This window comes from Gymnoscopelus braueri (assembly GCF_963280865.1).
Source record: "Gymnoscopelus braueri genome assembly, chromosome: 11".
Lineage (NCBI taxonomy): Eukaryota > Metazoa > Chordata > Actinopteri > Myctophiformes > Myctophidae > Gymnoscopelus > Gymnoscopelus braueri.
The window spans coordinates 28586796-28613879 of record NC_137613.1 but is presented as its reverse complement, the minus strand read 5'-3'; the positions used below and the strand labels follow the sequence as shown (position 1 = coordinate 28613879).

Genomic DNA, 27084 nt, shown 5'->3' with positions numbered 1-27084 from the left:
GTGGGAGAGTAAATGAGAAATAGCAATCAAGTTTGATTGAGAAATGTATATATATTTTTAAGATATGCATTTACATGCATATTATAATGCAAAAAATTAGGAAATACAATTTTCAATAGTTTTAAAGTAGACCACCTGGCACTAGTCTTCAAATTACAATATAAAACTTGCAGACATTTTCACAGAAATTAAACAGGCCTCTCCACAGAGCGAATAAGCACAGGGTGGTGAATTGGGATTTGGGAAGAACCCTCAACTTGAGGTATTATCATGCCAGAGTTTCACTTGCCAATGGAGCCCTCTATGTGGGAAAAACTAGGTGAAATCCAGATTTTCAGGGGTTCACTGGTGTTGCTTCTGCTTCTGATGAAAGCAACAAGGATGAATTTGCCAAAAATGTGGTGTGTGTGAAACTGATAGCCCGGTTTGCTGCAGATAAGGTACATAGGGAACTTTGGAGTTTAACGGCAAAACAATGTCCTTTCACCTACCAGGCTTTTGCTATAGTAGAGGAGCATTTTCAAATTGTTTGTTCTAAAACATTTTAAACCCAGAACCTTCTAGAAAGTATTATCCATTCCATTAATTGTTTTGTCAATTAATGTCTTCCAAGAGAGCAATCTTTGGTAGGCCAAACCATGTAGTGTCTGTTAGCATGACTGAGGGATGGGTCAGCATTTAGCATCAGGCAGTCTTCATTCTCGTATAAGTTTTATATTCATCATTTGAAGACACACAGAGTCAGGAAAAAAACAAAAACAAAACTAATAAATCTCCCCCCAAAAAAAATAAAAGGCACTGAGAGACCAATGGATAGATGTAAAACTGCAGCCATCATTAGCTGGGTATGTAGAACACAACCTGGATACATAATCAGATTTACAGGACAGCATTGAAGAAGTGGTGAAATCTTGATTTGATTATACATAGTCCTCAGTCAACAGATTGATTGGCCTTAAGGGATACAGCATCAATGCATACATTTAGCTAAGGTTTCTGATCAATCTACCGAAGTGCTGAAGACAGTGAAATTATCAATTTTATTTGCTAAAAATGCTGGTGTATTCCTTTAGAAGTGTCACCTGTCCTTGATCAATTGGATAAAACTAGGCATCTCTTTATATTTCCAACATGTGGAGTCAGGTTGACTCTCCCTCTTTAATGACTAAAATAAAGAATTAAAAAATGTACAATTGGTTTAACCGATGCATGCATGTCAGTAGGTCAATACTCAAAGAGTTTAGGGGCGGCCATTTTCATCCTGGTTAAAAAAAAGTGTCTTTAACATTTGGGATAAAAAAGAAAAGAAGGTAGACGGGGTGTGCCGGCAGCTGACTAGATAGTGTGTCAACCACATAAATGCAACATCCCTGGTTTAATTCCGACTAGACACCTGTACTGCATGTAGTTACCAAACTCTATCCTCAGCTTCCTGTTGATGATTTTCTTTTTTTGTAGTGTAACTACAGCTGTAGTATAATTGCACCAAAATTAGATGACATTTCAGAAACTGTAATGGGAACCCTTGGTTACACACACAGGCTGTCAATCATTTTTCACCAGTGTAGATGCACAGAAAAAAGTGTATAATGTGGTTACATCTGCACACACTCAGAGTTAAATTAACACAGGGGATTTCACTGTGTAGGGCAGACGTTTTCTGCAAAATGGCAACCACACATTCCTTTTAGTTGAAACCTTCCTAAAATAAATAATGAAACCTTGAAATAACATATCAGAGTGATGGGGCTATGGTTCAACTTTGAACTGAGAGCTAGTCAACCTACCCCACGTGTCGGTTAGACTGAAAACATAGGCCTTGACCCCAAACAGGGCTTCAACACTAAAACCAACTTTCCCAAAATGGAAAATAAAACAAAAACATAACATGAAAAGCAAGAACAATCACATCTTCAACCAAGAGTAACAAATGATAATTTTTGAAAAATACAGTTTGCTATAGACTGGTCCCTCTTTAAGTTTAAACATAAAGCCAATAAAAAAAATGAAATTGAAAAATGTAAAGCTTGATAATGTTGCTATGGTGTATGCTGTTGAAGCATTTTAAAGAATAGATGGGTGAAATCTGCACCCCTGAATCTCATATGAACCATCATGAATACCACATAGACGCAAATCTGAAGGAACTGTGTTGGATTAAGCAGTATGATAGCAGCTCAACTTTTACAATTCAATAGAATATTTCACTTAATCCCATCCTATCTCATTCTTCTTTTCATCTTCTGAGCATTACAAAAAAACATCAACATATTATTTTGGGGCTGATAATGGGATTCAGAGGATCATTCAGGTATATTGATTAGGGGAAGAAAACATATTACAAGCTAATCTTGTCATGGCTTTCTGAGGAGACTATTTAGAGCATATCATAATGACTAGACAGGCTAAATCCTGATTTGTATTTAGTTGCGCACTGGTGTCGCGCCCTGACAATAGCCGATCTACAAGCTCACAGCGCGTTGCAAGCTTTAAGTTCTGCTATAGTCGGTGCGCGACACTGCCGGCGACCAAATATAAATCAGCCATAACATAGCCTTCTGAAAGATCACATCACTCAGATATTCCTGCTTTTACACCTCTCCCATGTACATTCAACTCTACCTACTATAATCCTCGCTGCTCCAGTTACTGTCTCAACCAATAAGCCGTCTTAACAGCAGTACCAGCCAATCTGCTTTCACCTTACTGGGCTTTGTCCATCCTATCGACCAATCTCCCTCCAACTTCTGCCCCCCCCCGGCCCCCTCTATTGCTACGTAGACTCTTGACATTCTTGACAGAATTCTTGCCTCCATAGTAGACAAAAATAATTATAATAATAATTAGACTTGAGTGTTTAGCCTCAAGCCTAATTTACACTTTGTCGCACGACAGTGTAGAAAATAACAGATTTCCAAGAATTCATGTTATCCTGAACATCAGATTGTTCGCTGATTTTCAAGCTGACAAGCGTCACACGTTAGCATCAGAATTCTTCAGATTCATTCAAGCTAAAAATCAGTTATTTTCGGCGACTCAACCCCATCGTGCGATTAAGTATAAATTAGGATTTAGCCCCTCACCACCTGCTTCCTTATGTGCACGCCGGCTATGCCCCAAAAACCGCAACAGAGTGAGGTTAGCATGTGAGTTAAGGCTAACTGAGCTAGTAGTGTTAACAAAGCTAACACCAGCAGGGCCACAGTGGCATTCTTTTCAGATTTCAGTCTGTATACAGCTCCCCCTGTTCGGACTAACAGAGCGCACTGTGGCAGCGTTGCTATTGGTCTCTTCTATGTCCTCATCCCGCGCCGACTCTACAGAGGCGGAGTCAAGTTCTGCGTCTCCGTCCAAATCGGCGCTCTCCTCCTCGGCGATGTACAGGAAAGTCCCACCACTGGCCCCTTCCGGTGAGGCAGGAGGAGGCGAGGGTGACGAAGAGGAGACGCGGCGGAAAAAGGCGGAATAGCCCATCTGAGACGGGCAATGCTCCAGCCGGTCGTGCTCCACCTCTGGCATCGGGGTGATGTTGACATCATTTAGGGCCGCCATCGGTTGAGGTCGTCGGACGTCTGCCAGGTCGGGGCCGGCGGGCGGAGCCGGCCTCGAGGTCTCGGGGTCGGAGCAGCTCAGCTCGGACGAGAAGTGGCTACAGTGGGAGTCGGCTACGGAGGGCAGGCTGCCGCTCAGCGAGGGCGAGTCGAACTCGGAGGAGTTGGTGCTGCGCTGCTCCAAGAGCCTGGCGTCCATGTCCTCGCGCGTCTCCTTGACTTTCGTCTCTTCTTTGCCGCCACCGTTTTTCCACAGCTTTCCTTTGCCCTTGGTTCCACCCGAGGAGGAAGAGGAGGAGGATGTGGACGGCTCTTTGGACCAGCGGGATGCAGGGCAGCAGTGGGTGTCGTGGTGCTGCGGGCAGCAGCAGGTGGACAGGTAGGCGCCCGCTGCGTCTCGTGACCCCGCTGAGCCCCCGCTGCACCCGCCGTCTTCCAGGCTGGCGCTGGCACTGCGCTGCCGCACGTTCACCTCCTGTTTGGAGTCCAGGTCTGTCTGCGCATCCAGACTGCCATCTCTGAAACACATGAAGTATTTATGCTTCATACATACAATACATACAATAATAACAGAATAACTTTTCACCCTGGCCAGTCATCCCATTTAGACCTGAGGTCAATTCTAAAAACAGTTTTCTGAAAAACTTACAGAATTGTCAATGTTCACCAAAACAATTATATTTCTCAGCCTCTGTAGCAGATGGAAACTGTATAAACTGTAAAATAATAATACTTCATCGTACGTCAAATAGCTCACATTTGAGGGATGTGTTTCCCTATTCTGGGGTGAACATTCAGCGATAATAGCTGATCTACAAGCTCGCAACGCGACCCTGTCGGACATCAGTCAACTAAGTATATAGGGTTAAGTGGTTAAACAACTGTGTTTAGCTCCAATTCATTTCAGTATTCTTTGAAAGCTGACCTTTCCAGAGGCATATAAGCATTAAAGATGGATCCAGCCATGGCTTTGGTGCTAGCGTTGTCACTGATTGTGCCCAGGCTAACAGTGGCCGACTCTCCACTCAGACTGCACCTCTCCTTCTGGACGTCAGCCTGCACCTCCAGCCTAGACACACGCAGGATTACACCTTTAGTATTTAATGGACAGCTCATTGACAAATACCCCTGATGACAGTAGGTGAGCTGAAATCATGAAATCATGAAATCATGACTAAAGGCAAAAAACAATACGTTAAATGCAAAATGCTTGCTGGTCAATATTTAGCATCAAAACTATTCATACACATATTCATACAGGTTTATTCAGGGGGCAGAAGTTAAGACAAATTGACCTTAAGTCGTACAGTACATGTTAAAAATTACGTCGCTTCATGGCCATGTGCTACAACCTGGCCTCTATCTAAATGACACTTAGCATCAGTCTACAAATAAACAACATACCTAGCATCTAAATAACATACCTAGCATCCATTTACAAGTAAATAATATACATAGTATCGAAATAACATACTTAGCATCTATCTATTCTTAGCATCTGTCTACAAGTTAACAACATACAGTGGCATATATATCTAAATAACAAAACATGCATCTACACTGTTAATGTACATTGTACAGAATTTTAAATAGGATAAGAATCATAGCTTAGGGAACAACCGCTATCAAGACGCAGCAGATTTAAAGTTCCATTCCTCGTTACCTGTTGTAGCAGCTACCAGACAGGCTGCCAGTGATGCTTGCCCCAGCTAGGGCTGTGGTGCTGGCATCGTCGCTGAGGTTGTCCCGCTGGGTGGAGCCCATGCCACAGCGCTCCATGTGGCTACCGCTGGCACTTAAGCTCAGACCCGTGAGCCCCCCTACACTGGCCCCATCTCCCAGGCTGGGGTTGTTGAGACGAGTCTCAGCCACTGACGTTGTGTCTACAGACAGACAGACAGACAGACAGACAGACAGAGACAGACAGACAGAGACAGACAGAGACAGACAGAGACAGACAGAGACAGACAGAGACAGAGAGAGAGAGAGAGAGAGAGACATCAGAACAGTGTTATGCTGTGTTCACAGTCGCAATGACAAAAACTACAAAACGACCAAGCATGGGTAGCCAGCTAGTACAATGTCGCTGAGCGTTGCTCTACACACTCATTGACGTCATCAAGCGTCCATGTGTGGGTGTGACGAGTGAAAATATAAATGCTTGGGGGGAAAAAAGGGAACGGGCCAGCAGAAATTCTGTGGAGAGAGAAGGCGAGTCAATCAATCAGTCCCAGGTGAGTTACTCACCCGTTGCGGCTGCTCCGCTGCCCACATTGATGTCATTTTCATCATCAAACTCGATGCGGACCCCTCTGCCGTTGCCTGTCGACACCCCACAGCCCCCACTCCGACACAGGGAGATGGGCACCACCCCGTATACGTATGCCAGCATGATGGGCACACCAACACCTGGATGTAAGCAAACATACATACACTTAGTCCAACTACAGAGTCAAATCCTCAAGAGTTAAAGGGAAATGTCAACAAATTCCAACCTGATTCCCATTGTGGGAGATCAATAATACAACACAACAGTAAACAGCCAGGATGTATTTTGTTTCCTACCGACAGAGACTGCAGCAACCACGGGTGAAACGATCACAGACAAAGTCACTCCACCGGCTATCACCAGGTTCCTCTTGTGTTTGGATATGTCCTTCCCCTCATAGCGAGTATGGATCTGATTTAAGGCAACAAAGGTGTTTCTGTTATGAGGTCACAGTTGTACATACAGCTGCATAATAAATAAATAAAAATAAAACAAATAGTTGCTGTTGCATCGTTCAAAAGGTACATTATATTAGAAAAGTCTTTGTTAGAGAGGGAGAGTCGCTGTTGCATGCCAGAGGGGGGGAAATGCTAGTTTTCTTCAAAAAAGTCTTCTAAGTCTGGAACTATTAATTATTCGTCAAAGGAGTTGCAGGCTTGCAATTCTCTGTGAAAATATTTTGATACAATATTTATTTATAAATACTAACTTTCAACACACAATTTAAACTGAATGTAAAACACATTAATTTGACTAAATGTACTTAGTTACTACTTTCCACCACTGCTGATACATGACACTCTACCCTGCACATATGCAGAACAGTCTGAGGAGATAACAGGGTTGTTTCTTCTCTCAGCAACAGTTAAACCACACCGAGCAGCCGAGATGAAGCCAAACGGTTGTTTGTCTGATGATTGTGGTCAGGTTCTGCACATTGTTCTTGGAATTTGGCTGTTATCAAAGGATTGACAGTAAATGTAAACAAACCTAGTGAACTGCTGCTATGACTGTGTACATTTTGTCAAACTAAACTTGAAGCTGGTCTTTTTGAACTCAAGTCAAGTGTTTGTTACTTGTGCATTTGCCACATTCCATTGTATTGTCTAAATCACTGGTTCCCAACCTAAATGATTGATAGAACCAAATGAACACTTAAGGTCTGTAAATGTGAGAGTGTAAGTACGTATTACAAACTTTTTTCAGTATTTGGTGTAGTGAACTGTCCTGTAATACTGTAGCCAGATTAAAACCAATGACATCATCACGTTTAGTTCTGTCCATTTGAAACGCTATCAGGCTGAGTAACCAGGATGCCTGCACATCATCAATATTTCATTATAATTTGAATGGGATTGCACCGTGTGCATGCTATTCCCTCTAACACATATGCAAACCACACCCTGATTTTCATTGGCTACTATTTTGAAATGGGTGATAAACTATTTCATCCACCACGGCTTGCCCACTTGGATGGCACGCTTGTCGACGAGCAAGGCCATCAGCTAATCAGCGTGCCACGGGCACTCCCTTGTTCTTGCTCAGGCGTGCCTCACGAGCCTCAAGGCCCTACTGTCGGCACATCTGCCTTGTTGTCAAGTGATGTAAAAATTACTGCGATGGGGGCATGATTTTAATACGTTGTTAGAGAGAATGACATTCACACGATTTAACTGGTTGAACCGGTCCCCATACTGCTGTTCCATGCATCAGTGGTTCTCAAACCTTTTCATGTCAAGGAGCCACAGACCCCGATAAAAGAAATTCACGATTTTTTGAAAATAGCAGATCTACAAACTTGTAGATCAGCTATTTTCAAACAGCCAATGTATATAGGTTTAAAGCAGTGAAACAGATTTCAACGTTATATTAACCACTTTTGCTGGGGGTCCCCAGACCCCACTTTGAGAACCACTGACATTACATCATTCTTCGGTGTGTGTGGGTTCAGACGCTCACCTTTCTGCCCACGTAGACTGGGATGCCGATGATCATGGCAGGGATGGCGATGCCAGCAATAAGGGCGATGCCCACGGGGGCTCCCACCAACGTGCCCAGCTGCCACAGAATCTTCTTTTTTCTGCTCCATGGCTTCTTTCCCCAGAAGGTACAGCCTGATGGACTGAGAGGTTGAGAGGACCAGAGGTAAATGAGCCATGTGCATAATCTGCATGTGTTTGTGTGTGTGTGTGTGTGTGTGTGTGTGTGTGTGTGTGTGTGTGTGTGTGTGTGTGTGTGTGTGTGTGTGTGTGTGTGTGTGTGTGTGTGTGTGTGTGTGTGTGTGTGTGTGTGTGTGTGTGTGTGTGTGTGTGTGTGTGTGTGTGTGTGTGTGTGTGTGTGTGTGTGGGGGGGGGGGCTAGGGGGGGGTAACAGTTACAAAAAGGATAACGATAAAACTTCATAAAAACGATAAAACGTCCCATTAAGACCTGGAAAGCCTATATGTTGTTATACCTTTCGAGTTTTTCAGAAAATTGATTTAGAAGGCGTTTTTTAAATCGGCCTCAGGTCTAAATGGGTTAATAACACAGACAATGCAAATAAATAATAATGAAATAAATAACTAGCTGAATTAATCTACAATATTTGTCCTTGTCTGACATTAAAAGCAACAAAATCAGCCATTTATTATGTCCTTGCTTTTGTATTCTTGGAGGCTGCTATATGAATGATGGAATAACTACCAGGTATGAAAGGGCCCATATCAACTATTCAAATATTGTTACATACTATATTGTGCTAGTGTGTCGGGTGGTCTCACCTACATACTATACTGTGTGTAGAGTGGTCTCACCTAGGGATGGGACGATATGAAAACTATTGCAATTAACGATATTAATCGTTAATTGCAATAATTAATCGATAATCAAAATATGCTTAAAACTTAAAATGCCACTTTTGTTAACCACTTGAACCCCCAGCATCCCTAATCAAGCTCAGCATCTACCAGCTCACAACGCGTTGTGAGCTTGTAGATCTGCTTAGTTGGCAAATGGATTTGTGTGGGTGAAATAAGAGCGTACCAAATGCGATCTTTACAGGTTCGTTTTATCAAGCATAGAGGGTTTAAGTGGTGCTGAATTTGCAGCTCAACAAAAGCCAATTAATCCTAGTGTATGACAGAGGACAATTTCACGATGAATTTAAATCTCTGCGATATCGTCCCATTCCTAGTCTCACCTACATACTATATTGTGTTAGTGTGTGTAGGGTGGTCTCACCTCAGGTAGTGTTACATACTATATTGTGTTAGTGTGTGTAGGGTGGTCTCACCTACATACAATATTGTGTTAGTGTGTGTAGGGTGGTCTCACCTCAGGTAGTGCAGGTCAGAGATCTCCTTCATGCAGAGCCAGCAGAACTCACAGCCACAGACGGCACAGGTCATGTGATTACAGCTACCATCGTTCATCTTGATGATGTAGGCGGCACAGCGAGGACACGGCTTGATGTCATCAGCTAGAGAACACAATATTGTTAAATGTTGAATCTATTCTAGGACATTACGGTTAAATGTTGAACCTATGACATCAGGGTTAAAATGTTGAACCTATGATATCAGGGTTAAAATGTTGAACCTAGGATATTACGGTTTCATCTTGAATCTAGCTGGGACTTTTCATTAAAAATAAATGTTTTAACAAATTTGAGGGGTCGACCCAATAGTCAAGTGGATAGGGCGCATACCACAAGGCCTCAAACTGCCCTGATCGAGACTTTTGTGACACGCTTCACATATTTCAATCCATACGCAAGAAAACTATTGCCTTTTGGTGTCTTACGTGACACCAGGGTTGAAATGTCTCAATGGAAGAGTTTAAAATGTGGTCAAATACATATGAATGTGTGTATGTGTGTGCGCGCGCATGCAAAACTACCTGCAGCTCCACTCTCCTGGCTGTAACTGAGAGAAGATGACCTGAAGCTGCGGAGACGGAGGCTCTGGGCTCTCTGCTGCCGTGCTGCATCACACGTCTGGTTGGGATGCCACAGCTGCTTGCAGTGGTAGCAGAACTCCGTGCCACAGCCCTCGCGTCCGCATGTGATCTTTGGACAGCTGGCACAGCCGAAGGCAATGACGGCGTACCTACAGCGAGGAAATGGGGACAAAATGTGGTGGTCAGCGGTTAAGGTTTATTGGTAGGTTAGTGGGGATGTGGGGACCAGAGGCAGAATGATAAATGGCGGTCCTTGTTAGAGAAATAGTAGGGGAGATTGACTGTTTTCTGTATCCTGAGTCATACGGTCATTAGACAAGCCGTCAGGGGAGGGGCATTAAGTGGGTGCACTTTATATGAGAAACACTTAAGGAGGGATAGTATATTATTAAGTTGATGATTTAATCACTTATACCCTTACATCCCTATTCTGGGGAGAACATTCCATGTAAATAGCCAATCAACCAGCTCGTGTCGCAAGGCAATTTGGGAAATACTAGTGACCCTAGTATTGAGCCCTGGGGGACCCCGGTCAACTAAGTATATATATAGGGTTTAAGTGTTAAGTTAACTAAACAGTTTTGGTACAGCATCACTGAACATTTCTGAATTGCAGAGTGTCTCCAACCTCCATAATCATTTGTTACAAATAAGCAAAGCAATATAATCATTGTTATAAAAATGACATGGGCGAGGCACCAAGCCAAATACAAAAGCTGACATGTTTATTAATAACAATTCAACCCAATACATTTCAGCCATTACTGATAATCAAATAACTAGGCCTGACAATGAAAACCATACGCTGGGAATTCTCATTTACATCCAAATGTAATTACTGCCTCCTACAAATGGATAGTCTGGCCTCACAAATCAGCCGTCTTTTATTATTAGAATCTAGGAAAACACACTCAATGATAGTAAACATCAACTGTGGATTCAGTGTCTCATGCGCCTTATCTTTTGTTGGGAGCAGGTCTGAATATTTATCAAGTTAATAAACAAGAAGTCGAGCCCACCTGTATTCTGGGTAGGAAAGGAAACCTGTATTCTGGGCAGGATAATAATCTCACCCAGGTTGAACCCCGAGACTGTTGCGGTCTCTCAGAATGAATTAACACTTGTGCTCTTGTTTACCACGTTGTATGGTCACCATGGAAAACATCACAAGCAGATGCTAAGAAAAAACACACTGCATGCAGTTGGCAGAATGTCAACACTCGGTAGCTGGGCTTAAGTGTACACAACTGTGCGTAACACTGGTGGGAATGATCAACAGATTCAGTAGCTTGTCTTTCTCCAATTTAATAATTAGTAATAGCTGCTTGCCTATCTCCAGCTTGTTTGTCCTCAACATTAACTACACTGTATAAGCTAGAGGGAAGATACTCATTAGGCTAATGTATGCTACTGCTACTCAATAAGCAGACTCACAACATAGTGGAGCCTGTTGAGCACCAGCTGGTTTGGGCTAGTTAGGACCACCCAGTTTACTATCCAAATTGCGAATATAAGTATATGTAAGTAAGTGTATATAATAATGGAGATTCTGAAGTCCTGTGTGCTGTTTATTTAATGTTCTACGTTAGAAATATAGGTATCTTTAACAATGTGCATTAATTTCAAATACTCAAACGGAAAATAAGCGTGGGTCTTTTTGGAAAATGTGGGATATTTTGACATAATTATGACGTATACTACTTGAAATATATGTTTCCATTATGTGGTGCTGTCATTACAGGCTAAAACAACGTTAAACTGATCTGGGTCAAACAACATTGTTTTGTCCACACTCCATCTCCAATACTGTATAAAGCATTGGATCATTTCTAATTGTGATACAAAAGGAAGCGTGTATGTTCTCTGTGATATTTACAAAAAATTCAAAATCGATTCTGCTCACACTTATGCTAGCTTCAGACTACAGGATAATGTGTGTGTGCATGTTTAAGATTCATCCTATAAAATAATCTTTTAAGATTCTCCTGAAGTGTGTGATGCTATCAGATTTCCAAATCGTTTAAGTATTTTAAATCCTGTAGAATATAGTATATCTTTAAAAACAAATGAAACTGTCACATTGAAGGGGCTTGCAAACTATAAACTTTAAGTTGATTCTCAAAGTTCAACCAAAATGTGAAAGATTCACTTACTTGCCAACCCTAAACATAGATTACAGTTATCATAACAACATACTCTACCATCTGATAATGTGACACAAAAAGATAAGATCACAACAATAGCAACCAATGGCTTGGAAGGAGGAGAGGACGATTATACAATAGACGATAACATTAACCGGTGGAGTGTGTGGCAACTAGCCAGATCCAAATTGATTAGAAGATGAGAGCCTGTTGAGTTGAAAGCATTGATGAAAGAGCCATTATGCCAAGAGACAGGGTCACTATTGTTGAATCGCTGTTGAACAACAACATTGGAGAATGTGTTGGGTAAAACCATTATGGAGGACTTCAACTGAGCCACAACTCAGACCAAACTCATAATGATGTTTCCACAACTACTTCAGGGGCAAAGAATAAATTGGACTACATTTCTTTTTTTACTATGGTACATTTTACAAGGATCAGCTGCTGTTGTACCCTCAATAAGTTTACGAATAGTGAATAGTGACAAATAGTGCCGATTTAATGGCCCAGTGGTTGCTTAATTGCCAGATGTACAACCTGTACAACAATAAAATATTCATTTGTCAACTCAATCATGCCTGTGCCCGCCATGGTACGATTTGTTACCGGTAGGCTATAAAGACACTATTTCCTCATATCTTGGTGTCACGAATGGCTGAATCATTAAGCTAACAAAATGAACAGATGTATTACTGACACAGCCTGATATTTATAACTCAGACATCAATAAGGAAGGAAGTAAGCTACTGTCGTACGCACAGTGTCTACACAAAAAGCCTAGATGTCAAACCGTCTTGAAGTGCGCTCAATTTAGCAACTCATTATGCTATTTTGGGGGCTTGCATACCGGCCCCCACGTCACAAGGCTTCTAAAATTCAAACAACCTCAGGTAATCAAAATAGAATCTAAAATATTAAAACATCACTTAATCTGAATATAAAATTCCATTCAATTTAGTAGATTAACAAATGATATTTTCCAACCTTATCTTAAGATAGACTTTTGTTCACCACTTTCAAGCCGGTGTCCCTATTTTGGACATGTTATTATAGGCAGAAATCTTCTTAAAATAACAGCTATACAAGCCCACGCATTGCGACACGTTGTGAGCTTGTAGATCAGCTATTTTCACCACGCAACACTGTCGTATAAAAAAGTATAAAATAGGGCTTACTGTAAGTACTTCCCTGAGGTCAAATAGGGTAATTTTACATCGGAACCCATTATCTTACCCACAGTCTGGCGCGGGGCACCAGCGACAGTCAGGATCAGCCACCAGCCACCTCCTCAACATGAACTCCTCGTACTTCTCCATGTGGGCCCGGTCACCCAGGATCATCCGGATATCGTGGGGGTTGAAGCGCTCCGAGCACTCAGGGCAGCTGATGTTGATGCGAGACTCGGAGATCTCAATGCGCAGGTACTGACGCAGGCAGTCGGCGCACGAGCGGTGGTGGCAAGTCATGATGTCCGGGAAACAGTCCCGTGCGTGCCGCAGCAGGCACAGTGGGCACTCTAGCAGCTCCGACAATGACCCCGTCGAACACCCGGCCGCCGCTGTCGATGTCACACCCGGGGCGGAGGCTAGGGAGGATGTTTTATCATGGCATGACTCCGATTGGATGCTCTCCGTGCTGGCAATGCCATCCACCCCGACAGCAGCCTGGAGCGGCCGTGCTTTGCGCTTAGGGTCGCGATCAGGTCGCCGGTGGCGCCCGAAGAGTGAGTGGAGGGACAGGCGGCGTTTCTTTGGGGTCTTTCGGACCGAGGGGAGGCTGACAGAGGAAGCGGCTGAGTGGAGGTCTCGCTCTGACCCCGAGCCACCATGATACTGTTGCTGATGGTGTTGGCGTAGACTGCCCATCGCGCCAGAGAGGGGTCCGTTGGTGCTGGAGTCGCACACAGAAGTCACCACATCGGGTGACAATGCTGGGGAGGGGGAAGGGGATGGGGAGGGGGGACTGGGTTGGGGTAAAGGGGACAGGATGGACAGATGGCTGTCTGCTAGGACATGGTGGTTCAGGTCGATTTGGGGGACTGTGGTGTGGTTTGGATCCTGGTCCAAATCACAGCGAGAGGAGGTTCTGTAGGCAGACTCGGTCAGGGGTCACACACCAACCTATGATGGGGGGGGAAGAAGAGAGAGATCATCAGAAACTGAACTCAACCTAAGAACGAGCCGTGGAACTCATGTCAAGGACTTTATGATGGGGGAGCATAAGGGGCGGCCATAGCTGAGAACCAGTACAAATAGCTAGGGAACCAGCTGGCCCTGTTTGCCCCAGGTTCGATTCCAGGCTATCCCAGCATATGTGCCGATGATATGAAATTTGTCCCTGAGCAAGACTCTTAACCCCAATTGCTCACAGGTTCTCATTGGAAACAAGACCGCAAGGACTTTCATGAACGACCTGTTAAAAGGAATTATCCTTATCCTTATGATCAGGGGCCCAACCGTACCCAGATGAACTTAAGGTCAAATCAATGATTCATCTTCTTGTCTGCAAACTCAAGCAGTAATGTGGAGGTGTTTCCCTACAAATTACTGCCTAGTCCTGTGCGTGTGTGCGTGTGGCCTATATCTTTTGTGCCTGTCAATTCTGTCATCCCAGATGACATCCATCCAAGAAGCATGTGCGTGCGTGCGTGTGGCCTATATCTTTTGTGCCTGTCGATTCTGTCATCCCAGACACATAACCAAAAGGTGGTTGATTAATAGACTTGACTACAAATCACACACACACACACATGTCCTAGAAACCTTAGTCTGACTGGCTGCGGTTAGCCTCCCTCAGGACCAGATGCAGAGAGAGCAGTAAAGTTTTACTGGGGCCAGTTTAGTTTGAGAGAAGTATTAAAAACACAACACAGGGTCTGCTCTACACAACTTTCATTCTGGTGGCTTTACAGCCAATGTTTGGATGTTGCCCCGCTCCCGCCCTGACACATCAAGCAATGGAGTGTGAATCACATTATTACACAGCCCCTACTGTTTGCAAAAGGGTCAAATGGCACCTTTATCCACACCACTTTACAATGTGCATTACAATCACCCATTCACACACCGAATGCATAAGCAACCATGCAAGGAAGCAACTTGCTCATGGGGGACGCTATGGGTTCAGTATCTTGTTCAAGGACACCTTTGAACCGAGAACTTTCTGATTCCCTGATGGCCACTCTACATCTTGAGCCAGTGCCACCAGTGATCAGGGTTTATATAACAAGCTCTTGGCTCTGCTTAAATTCTAAACCAATAGCAAATAGGCATTGAGCCTGTTGTATTATATTCAGCTTTTATACAGCAGGGAAAATCCAGCACTTTACCCCTTGACAATTCTTATGCACAGTAATTGGACGCAACTTTCTTGACACTGAAAGCTCTGTGAAACAAACAACCTCTTGAGCAAAAACTGCTAAATGCTGAGCTCTGTGATTAAAGCCTAAAACCACTCGTTACGTTTTAACAAGGTAAGATATAGCCAAGTAGCTTACACGTTTGTGGAAAATTCACATGTAAGCTGAGATGGAAAGAATTCACCAGTAAAGAGCAGACAGTGAGGAGAGTCAGTCTGACAAAAGGACCGGTTTTCCAGTTCATTGGCCTGATAAAATTACCTACGTAAAAATACAGAGCATATCTATAAACAAAAGTACAAAACATAATACAGTGATTATGCAAAGATTTGTTTATGTTATGGGGAGTGGGGACACACAATTCACACCACAACTTGACCATTGCCATTTTCACATCATTAAGAGGCTGCAATTTGATCAGAGGGGCGATGTTCCAGGAGGCCGTGTAAGCAAGGTATTCTGGTGTTGTGTGGAATCCCTGACCTACAAACCCAGATACACAGAGACAAATCCATCGTTTGACACGTTCAGCATTAGCACTCACCCTTATTTTAAAATGGTCTTTCCTGATCAATCTTAAATTATATTGCACAAAATTAAGCCAAATAAACAGCTTTTTCGTTTTTATTAATCAATATTGTGCTTTCCTGGCATTTTGGTCCACTATTTTTGACAATAAATGTAGTCATGTCAGACTCATGTCAAAATGATCGAGACTGAAGCATTTGTACAGGATTTGGCACAAACACTTGTACTCTCAGCTAAAACCTGGCTTTATAAATCAGCTTTTATAGAAACAAAAGACAGGGCATAATAATTATGATCAGAGGTTGGCAATGTCAATCTGAGTCAACCACAACTCCAAATATGGTAAGATCATTACCATCAGCTTGATCATTTTGGCATTTTTAAGCTTTAGCTAGATAGAGAGTGTAGAGAAACAGGAAACATAGGACACAGAGAGGGGAGACATGTGAGACATGACCGGAGTTGGATTCAATCTCGGGTCCCCACAACTCAAAAGGAGCACATCATCAGTGCATTAAGAGGCTGAGCTACCAGGCACCCCATAGTCACTTCATTACGTGGGTAAACATATAATTATTGAGCCATTAGCATCATGACAGCCAAGTCGTAAAACATAATATTTGCCTTAATTTGGAGGTTTTAAAAGTTAACACCAAGCCCAAACTGGGAAAGATCTTACAGCTGAGCTAAAAAAAAATAAGTAAATGACATTACCAGGCAACACATAAGAGCTCATTGAAAGTTATCCTTAACATACTAAACGCCATAGGGAACATTTGATTCATAACTGTCAGCCTTTCAGTAAATCATGTTTAGTTGGATGTCCAACAAAATTCGGAGAGTGTGTTTGTTTTCACAACAAATCTCAACTGTCCACAGCAATAAAGATTTTTCTTAAAGGATGATCAATTTCTCTTTATATAAAACATAGGTTAGTCCAAATTAAATCACAGTGCAGGGGACAATGAGGACCAGGAGAGATGAGCTACAAGAACCACAAACCACAGCTGCTGTCAATAACCAACAACAATAACTTTTCTTTCCAAATAACCACTGGTTAGCCTGCCTATTCTTGTCCCATATTGGTTCCCAATACAAGTGCTAATGAAAGGGAAGGCCTCCTGCTACTGAAGTGCTGACACAATATTGGTAAAGCAATGCTACAAATGCATCATAACTTACCACTAAGAACTCTCTGGCCTCAGGAGCATGACTCTGAACTTCTTATACCCACAACTAGTCCAGCACCAAGCCCTGGACTACAATTGAGAACGGCATGGATCACCCACAGAGCCAATGTGTCACCCTGGGCACAATAATGACACAATGCTGCTATTGACGCGGTCAAAGGGTGCCATTTAGCTGCCGTTTGGTGAGCTAAATCTAGGCGTCTGACAGCATCATCATGGGACAATTGCAACGAAGACGAAGGGCTCTGATTTGTAGAGATGCCAACTATAATCCTGTGGCGAAAGAAAACAGACTTCCATCTATGTGAGACACCAAATTCTATTTTCCAGGGGCATCATTATCATCATATACAGATGCCCTTCATTGCATGGCAGATTTTAACTGGGTAGCATGCCTTAACATTTATATTAAAAAAAATCACACCCAGTGTGAAGTGGGCGGTGTGGTCATCACAGTGGTCATCATAGTGATGGAAGCTCACTTCCCAAAAAAATGGATTTTTGGAAGTCCATAATCTTATTTATAGGTTATTAATGTCATCATGTGTCTCGCTAGCCAATCACAGTGCTGAATAGAGTCAGCCAATAGAGTCAGCCAATCACAGTACAGCTAGGGGTCTACTAATGAGCCAATCACAGTGCAGGAAACTAATACTAATGAGGTGTCCCAACCCCACTTATAGGGGCTTGTCATGCTTTCTCCAAATGTAATTACACAAGTCAACAATGCACCTCCAAGTAATGTGTTAATGTTGGCCTGGGCCACAGCGTGGCGGTCCAGGCACCCTAAGCTGCAATGCCAGCCTGACAGCGTGTCGCGGGTTTGACTCCCGGTCCCTACGACCTTTGCTGCGTGTCACTCCCCATCGCTCTCCCCATTTCCTAGTCAGTCTACTGTCCTATAAATAAAGGCATAAAATCCCCCAAAAAAATATATATACATCACACCCAGTGTGAAGTGGGCGGTGTGGTCACAGTGGTCATCACAGTGATGGAAGTTCACTTAAAGAAAAGTAATATTGTGGACCAACCATTGTACACCCCTAACTTAAAAAAAAACATAAATGTGTTTTTTTTAAGTGCATAGTCCTATTTATAGGGCTATGCACATGTGTCATGTTTCACTAGCCAATCACAGTCCTGAATAGACTGATTGGCCAATCACGGTGCAGGGTTAGGGGGGTACACTGGTGGCCAATCACAGCGCAGGGTTGGGGGGGTGAAATGTCCAAACCTCACATATAGGGGCGGTTTCACCGCCCAAAAAAGAAAATGTATTATTTTGCACTTCTGTATAACAGAGGTAAACGTTGAAGGAGCGCCACAGATTTACCATAGATGATTTTTGTAAAATAGTTTCCCTTATGCTATTGGAAGATACACACATGACACAAGAAGGAATACACAATCTCTTATAGCTATATCAACTTATTTATAGAATAGATATATCACACTTAGGGATGTGCACAGCGACAGTTAAATGATGATTTTTGTAAACCGTTCGTTTAGTCAATTCTAAAATTATAATTAAGCTGATCAACAAGCTCAAGTGTGTCGCACGAGCTTGTGGATTTGCTTGTATATCTGCTAAGTATGAAGTAAACAAAACCACCTTTACACAGTGGAGAACTTTTGCAAGCCACGATACAGTGTACCTTCAAACAAAGCTATATCAAGGAGAATGACCTTTGTGTGCTGTTGGCAGAGAATCTGATTAAACTATTTGACGCATTCATATTTCCAGTCCCCATCTCGTACCCCATCAGTGCACTGGGTCAGGGTGGCCCATTAAAAACAGAGGATGCTGTTCTGTCGATTAGGTCTAGAGACCACAGAAGATAATTATACACTTGCTGTTCCATGGTGAGCTTCTTCTACCACTGGCTAATGGTTTGTTCACTTCTTACCTCATAATTCCACGCACGGAAACTCCACTGACTTGCAGCCTTGCACCATAACAAGATCTGATGATAATTGGGCTTGGAGAACTAAGTCATGTGAGCTAGAGGAAAGTTTAACAGGACCGAGGAGCAATTTCAGGCAACCGCGAGGCAATGTGAAATTACAATCCTGGACTGCAATTAAGTGACAAAAGCCTGCCTCTGTGCTGTAGCTTGGCACACTAGGGTGAGGGTGAGTGGGACTTACTCACTGTGTGACTGTGGTCATGATGTGTGTGTGCGTATGCCCACATGCGCGTGTGTGTGTGTGTTGAAGTCCTGTGGTCCTGGAGCATACAACCACAGCCCACACGTTGGGTTGGTGTCCTAGTTCCCAAGAGAACAACAGGACAGGAAGCCCACTGCAGCCGATTGAAGAGCTGCTTCCTTGGACACTCAATCCCTTCAGTCGTCCCTTCATTGAGAGAAAATTCTTATCTTGCATCAGCTGATTTGTTAACACTGTCTGGGGATTTCCTGGCATTGATTGCAATATACAGCATGTGTGGTGTCTGTACTGTAGGCATTGCCTAATTAATTACTTTGGTTATGACCTCATTTGCTCAAACTAACTAGTCTATCAAACTGGATTAATGAGGAAGAACTGGACACAAAACAGAAAATTAAATAAACCTATTGATTTGACTGGATAATTACTGTCAAGTCCTCAATGCACTGCATAGTGAAGTAGTGAAGTGCAGTATGTTCCTGCACAGTGGACAGCAATGATTGAGGATATGGACATAATTTGGGCCACTGCATACATTTGTTCAGAACAGCTTCTATTCTCAACATCTCAGATTCACAGGCACCATTATGAACACAAAGTTTAGTTCAACATTGATGCCAAAGTGAATGTTAAACCAGGATATCAGGCTTTATTATCCTGAAGTGTGGGCACTGACTATTTGAATTTACTGCGATAAAACCACTGGAAATAAGCATGCAAAATGACCATGGTCCTCTGTCTGCAAACATAATCACAAAAAAAGCAAATAAAAGATGGTGAATAGAATTTCCCACTACTTGTACCAAAAACATACCAAAAATAGCATAACGTGCTAACTGGGCTGTTTGTTTTGTCAACAATTCCTTCCATCATTAGTATTGAGACTTGTAGAGAGAATTTCTGTCAGTCCTTCAGTTATCCAATGAGGCCTTCCTCTTCTTGTCAACAGAAATGTTGCAACTACAGTATCTCAAGGGACACCATGACGCACAAAGCTACATTTTGACCAATCCGGCGTGCAACCTAAATGAGATTGACACCCCTGGTCTAGCGCATATTATGTAAGTAAAAATGTAGGCCTGATTGGGTGGATCCCGGTTGAGTGAAATGAAAGACGAGGAGTTCCTGGTGAAGTGATGTGTATCGCTACTGAAGTCTAACATTACAAAGCTACCTCATGTCATGTAAGACAGGTCCACCATGCCATGGTATTCTACCACAAATGAAATGAAAAAATGCAAAAGCAAATCATTGTTACAGTTCAAATCACTACACTGCTCAAAAAACAGGGATCAACTGAGTAAAATGTTTCTTTATAAACTGTTCCATCGTGGAGGCTAATTTCCGATGACATTCCAGCCACAAAACAGACTTCCTGTCCATGACAATGCATTCAGTTACTAACATTTACGACACTGCAACAGCCCAGAGACTGACAGTGAACACAAAGTTCAATCTCTATACACAAAGTTATTCTGGCATTTTAACTTTGTACGGCAGCAAGCTACTGTGTTGAAACAAGTGACTAGTATGTCAGCTCTTCTGTGAATGTTGCTGCCAATCGACAACATCACAGACATTCTTCTACACTAAATCTAAGCCTTGAAAAACTCTTCAGTTGTTACTTACCCCTGTCCAGTGCCCATTCGGCTTGGGCCAGAATTCTGTCAGCTGGGATCCAAAATAACCCTGTACTGCTTAATGAATCTCTATTTAGCCTGTCATTGGGCAGCTCAACCAGTGTAAGAAGGCATTGAGCTCACACAGAGTGAAGACAGGAGGCTTAGGAGTGAACACCTCCCTTTCAACACTATTTACTAAACACTGCGATCTATGGCCAGTGGGCAAGGTACTTTTCCACAGCATCTTGTCCACTGGGCCTGTGGCCTGTAGTTAATCAAACTAACCGATGTAATCAATTATAATCGCTAATCAATAATTTAATAAAACAATCTATTAATTAATTATCTATCCCTATTTATGTTGCGTTATACAAGAAGTTATTTTTTTATCTAAAAGAATGAAATAGCCGAGCCACTCAAATCGTGTTGCATCGTGATCGGAAAAGTAATCAATAGAATAATCACTAGTAGGAAAATAAGATAGTTTCAGTGCTTTTGATGAAAGATAAACCATGAGGAACTAAACGTGAGCAACTCTAAAATATATATTTAAATATCTTGTTTTATTTTACAAGATGGTATATCCGATTCTCTGCGTTTTTTCCTTTGCAAAAGCCCTGCCGTTTCTAAGGAATGGAATACTATACAGTTACAGTATCCATCACAAAGTGGGAAACAGAGTATTTAAACAGCAAGGAGTGACAGTGAATGGGCATCGGGCAAATCCACCCTATCGCTCCATCTATGCCGTACATCTCCCCACAGCCGAGTTCACTGACAGTACCTTCACTGTCTGCCCTCTCCGCTGAGGCAAATGGCTTTTCACCCCAAACAGCGGGGGTGTAGGAAGCAGATGGGGATGTGAGGGTTTGGGGTCGCCCCCTTCCGCTCCAAGCCACAATGAGGGAGGAAAAAAGACATCAACAGCTATTCACAATGCTCCAGCAGTGCTGGTGTCTGCTTTTCAGCCAGATTTAAATAAAATTTATTAATGTACATGTTTTTGCATTTAAAAAAAAAGAAAAGGAATGGGACCAAACTCTGGTCTTCAAACTCACAAGGAGCGTACTGGTCTGTGCACCAACTGACTGAGCCACCAGGCACTCCATGCTGCAAAGTTTTGTTTCGTTCATGAGCTCTTCAAATGCTCCCAGCATGGTGACTGTTTTAGGCTATGGGGACAGAAGTTGCCCTAGAGTCAAAGAGGGGTAGATAATAAAGCAATTAAGCTTCCAGTTCTCTGAATAAATCATGTATTTTCACTGGATTCTTAAATGCAGTGAAAGTTCAGTGCTTTCACTCTTGTCCCTGATCCTATGTCGGCCTAATTATCACGCAGCACATTATTTTCTCTCCTGATCAGCGTACGGGTCTTCTCAGATCTACTTGGGCATTGTCGGTTTGGGTCGACCTGTGAAGACCTCTAGTCAGTGCAGGGTGAGGAATGGTTTGGTTTGGTTTATAAGAAAGTTTGTTATTCCTACACCAAGGCTGTTTAAGCGAATTACCAACAGTAGCCTAATGGATGAGCCAAATCTACAATCCACATAATTTCCCCTGATGGTGAAAATACAAGTTGGAAAGGAATTCTTCAAAGACTGAAAGGACAGCTTATCAAACTTGACTTCCTTCAGCATAGCTCTTGAACCACAACGCAACAGGTTTAACAGGTTTATTGAGATTTGAGTATGAGTGACAGCCATTGCCATTCATTGTTTTTGAGATGTGTACAACAAAATGCAAATAGCCCCTACATTTACAGTTTTAATCAACAAGCCCTCATGAGTTCTATTCTGTACTTGGATTACTGACTCCTGCTAACTCACTCTGGCTTTTACTCAACTACTGGTATTTACACTATAGTATCATAATCAGAGACCCGCTAAAATAGGCTAAATGCTGAAATGTTCTACCATCGATTGACGCCGTCCAATTATTGATTGGGCCAATTATAAGCTCTGATATTCACTATCATATCAGGCTAATTACATACTACCAACATCAGCTGGTTGCGTAGATAATATACTCCCAGGTGAATCTGCTCCCTCCTGCATCAGGTTTAGTGCCTACTGGGAACCCACTTTGTAATTTAATGTAAATTGTTGATGGAAAAAACGTGTAGATTCTGTCAACTCCTAATGACTTAACAGCTCAGCTGTGCGTCTTCAATATGTAAGTATTTTGTAGTTTATCAAAACATAGCAAAGACTGCAGCAACACTACAGAGCTCCGGACCCTGGTGCTGCGTAGTGGGGAGTGGCAGGCGGCGAGTCACAACTTAAGTTGGTGTCAACTAGTCCACATCCTCGCATTGCAAAACATATTCAGCACGTTTTCTAGAGTGCATAATCACAACCCATATACTTATCTATAATAAGACATCCTCGTTAACCTAAAGTACATAGGTTCCAAGTCAAGGCTATCTTTCCTGACACCAAACACAGGCTGGAAGATGTTATATATAGTTAGTTTGAATTGACTCTGTCTGGGGTTATGGTAGTATATTGAGTGATTCCCAGTATTATTGAGAAAAGCCTCAACAGCAGCCTGCCAGGTATATCATTGAAGGTATGTTTAGCATCATCTTAAATGTTTTACTTTCCTGAAACGGTTCCTAATCCATTTAGCACAGATTGGATAGAGTGGGTCAGTTTAAACAATAACTGGTCATTAGATAAGAGATGGCAACACAGATTACAGACAGTGAGTTTGAATGACAGCAGTTAATCCGAAAAGCATGCTATAAAGTTAAATGATTGATAAATAATGATTGATGTGTCCTCCTAAAATAGCCACAAGCTACAGTATTTAGAAAAACATGCTGACTGTGCCACAGAATGTAAACAGAGACTTCAGTTTCCTGTGTTTGTATTCTTTGAACAAAATATTGGGTTTAAATAGTATTATGGTATTCTGGGAAAAGTTATGGGAAACTAATTTGTGTACAGTCACACATGACAAATCACATTTGGGTGATTAGAGTCCAAATAAATGACAGGTTTTAAGTAGCATCTAATGGATTGTATGAACATCATGCACATCCCTTTAGAATGTATTCTATTAAAGACTCTAAAGTGAATCTTTAGAAAATAATTGACAGTGACACACACAAGCAAATCAACTCTACTCAGCAGAGTTGACTTGTTTGCATTTAATTTATTTTAATGTTTTGTATTAGATCTCTAATCGTGACAGTCGACGTTGATGCTTTGAGTTGGCCAAGTCAAAGCATCAAAAGGAAGGCACCTGATTAGCTATAGGTAGGAACAACACGCTGCTATGGGAAGGAATTACACATGCAACGCATGCAGTCCCTCCTCAGCTGCCAAACACTGAAGAAATGTAATCAGCCATTCACCTTTTCAATCTATGATGAAACTTATATGACCATATCAGTTCATCTATAGGTTCTCTGTCTAGACTCACTGAGATAGTCATAGTCCAACTAAATCAAAAGGACCCTTTTAAGCCTTAATAAGGCTTAAACATCTGATCGACTTGGCTTGCTCTTGATGCGAATTAGTTTCTATTGACGCACGATGCAGTCTGTTGATTAGCGTTCACCTCATCACGCACTGCGGGGGTGATATCTGTAACTGTATTCTGTTACCACGGCCATGCAATCAAAACAGCTTCAACTTCACACTGATTTAGAAGAATGATGGCCGGAGTGTGTGCAAGCAACTTACTCTTTGGCGTTTATACACAGCAAAATCCTTAGTGTTAATGTAGCCTTGGATAAAGACTTTCATAGATGTATTTAATCGATACATCTATGATAGTCTTGATCCTAGGCTAGTGTTAATGCATCCATTAACTCAGTGTTACAAATACATTTGTTAACTCTCGGTTAAATGACCACAGCACAAATAATGATCATTGGTTAAGAGAGAACTCGTAACTTCTCCGAACTTATTAAAGCGTTATTATAGTTGGGCAGCCATCTATGACTTAACAGAACAACCCCGCAGACAGTCAACAAATAAGGACAGCATTTGTGTTTACATTTCCAACCATCGACCCTGTGCTGCTTGCAATGCTAGCTCCATGGTGGCTAGCAGAGGAGGCTAATAGTCTAACTTAATCGATCACTTACCTGGTCTTTTAGCTGGTTTACTTCCCACACGAAACAGCGCATCCAACTAGCAGTTACAGATATAACGTTATCTGACTAAATAAAAGTTGTTTTTGTTTTGCTGACTCGGGGTAAAGCTGTGGAGGATTTACAAGCTAGCTAACAAAGCTGAACGGCTAGCTAAAAAGCTTCGAAGACGAGGAAGTTCTTATGTCGCTTATTTTAATTTTTAACATGGATGGTTTCATCTGTTTGGCTGAATTATAGGTCGACATATGACTTTGATGTCCCTGTTGGTGTATTCATTGTGAAGACGTTGCGTAAATTGTTCTTTACTTACCTTAGTCGTTGAGGTGTGTCTGTGTGGATCAGAGGTATGTTGGTAGGTAAGTTGATGCTGAAAACTTGGCCGAGCAGCAACTGGACAAACTATCTACCCGAATGCCTTAACTTTGTAAAGTTGGTGGAAGTAAATTAAAAGACTTCTGGTCTGGATGTTCCAAAGTAAAAGGTTTGTTGACTCACATCCACACCCACGAAAGGGTTTCAGAGTAGTCTCTGCCTGGAGCCAGGCTGTTATTATTGGCACTGGCAGTGGTGTAAAGTAACTAAGTTAATTTACTCAAGTACTGTACTTAAGTCACTTTTGTTTTGAGGATGTTTTACTTTACAGGAGAAATCCAATTTCCAATACTTTTACTTCAAATATTGTACTTTTACTCCACTACAATTCTTTGAAAACGTTAGTTACTAGTTACTTTGTATATTTGAATTATTAATTAGGGAGCTTGCTTTGGGACGTCAAACATAAAACATTTAACTACTTAAGTAGATGATGGCCCTGGGAAATAAGTAGCCTACTCTCACTCACATTATAGAAGAACTCGTGTGTGTTGTTGTACTTTATATCTTGTGTATCCCGTCCTCAAGAACCAGTGCACTTGGATTCACACACATTGGATCACTTTCACTGATTTTATTTTGAAGGAAAAATCACTGAGCGGAAGTTGTGATAGTAACTGATGACTTGACGCCATAGAGTTAAGCTTGACGCAGATAGCAGTAGAAGACTTCCCAGCCTTAGTGGAAGGTGATTACAAGTTGCGTTGCCAGATCTTGCGAGAGAAATAAGCAACACGTCGCAATGCGACGCGTTGTGAGCTTGTAGATCTGGCCTGCAAACATTCTAGAAACATTCTGGAAAAAAGTGACAAATGTGGAATATTTAAAGAAAAACACAAATCCGGTACGGGGTCCCATGGCACAAATATTTTCAGATGGGGGTCCATGGACAAATAGGCCGCTACATATTAATTTCGGGGGTTTCCTTGCTTGACATGAAAATGTTTGAGAACCGCTGTTTAAACAACATTAGGAAACAAGCCCAAATAAGCAAATACACTTCAGAAACGAGCCCAAAGCAATGCAACCCGCAACAAAAGATATTTACAAGCAACTTTACAGAAAAACAAGCCCAAAGTCGCTTATAATAAGCGGACATGGCAACACTGAAAACAAGTTGCAGCTCTCTTGCAGCAGGGAAATTAGCGCCACCTTGTGACCACTGACTACACACCGCTACACACCTGTTACAGGATAAATCAGCCATTCCCACAGACACTCAGGGAGACGTTTCATCTGCACTCCCCTGCTGTCATCTGTCCGCCACTATTGAGCCTGTCATAATGGCCTTTATAGAATCAAACCCAAAATTGGAAAAAGCTGTTCCTTCAGTTTTGTATTCTCTCCCTGTCTCCAGTTTTCTTTCAATGACTGTGTTCTCTTTTTTTGCTGTGGTCCATCTCTGTTTTGAGCACAAGCTTGCCTTCATCTACAATACAAAAGGAGAACAATATAATATTATAATATTACTTCATGTGCAACACACCACAAGAACCAGAGAACCACACACGCGCCGCGCGCGCACACACACACACACACACACACACACACACACACACACACACACACACCCACCCACCCACCCACACACACACCCACACACACACACACACACACACACACACATGATGATAAGAAAAAGAGGAAACATTATAAAGGTTCATTTGTTTTAAACAAACATCAGTTTGCTAGTTTATGAAATGAGCACCAACTGCAATACAGTTTAAGAAAGTCACACAATTCACACAGGTCCCACAGCTAACATTAACTGTTTGAAGATACTCTTCTGTATTAGTAGGCTACGTACGTATTAGTAGATACGTTTAGAATGGTAA

At 42.2% G+C, this 27084-nt stretch overlaps 1 protein-coding gene across 3 annotated transcripts; it reads right to left on the bottom strand.

The window, feature by feature from the left end:
* Positions 1 to 31: 31 nt before the first annotated feature.
* On the bottom strand, positions 32 to 25291 carry LOC308094613 (E3 ubiquitin-protein ligase RNF19A-like). 3 transcript variants are annotated; one of them, XM_080441374.1, is made up of 10 exons: positions 25188 to 25291; positions 13139 to 14025; positions 9699 to 9907; positions 9135 to 9279; positions 7780 to 7942; positions 6117 to 6231; positions 5799 to 5960; positions 5215 to 5434; positions 4477 to 4620; positions 32 to 4069 (listed from the first exon to the last, which is right to left on the bottom strand). In XM_080441374.1, exons 2-10 carry the CDS (start codon positions 13768 to 13770, stop codon positions 3217 to 3219), a joined length of 2643 nt encoding a protein of 880 aa, XP_080297500.1. In that variant the 5' UTR covers positions 13771 to 14025; positions 25188 to 25291; the 3' UTR covers positions 32 to 3216. The 3 variants fall into 3 exon arrangements, with proteins under 3 accessions (XP_080297500.1, XP_080297501.1, XP_080297502.1); XM_080441375.1 differs by lacking the exon at positions 25188 to 25291 and adding an exon at positions 20780 to 20924; XM_080441376.1 differs by lacking the exon at positions 25188 to 25291 and adding an exon at positions 19134 to 19300.
* Positions 25292 to 27084: the final 1793 nt, after the last annotated feature.

Bases quoted from the DNA above. Each gene is read 5' to 3' on its own strand.
- LOC308094613 (XM_080441374.1), bottom strand. From the start codon at position 13,770: ATGGGCAGTCTACGCCAACACCATCAGCAACAGTATCATGGTGGCTCG. The intron at 7,943-9,134 runs GTGAGACCACCC...TCAACCTCTCAG, and splicing joins TCTGACCTGCACTACCTGAG to TCCATCAGGCTGTACCTTCT. The intron at 5,435-5,798 runs GTGAGTAACTCA...GTCTGTCTGTAG, and splicing joins CAGCGGAGCAGCCGCAACGG to ACACAACGTCAGTGGCTGAG.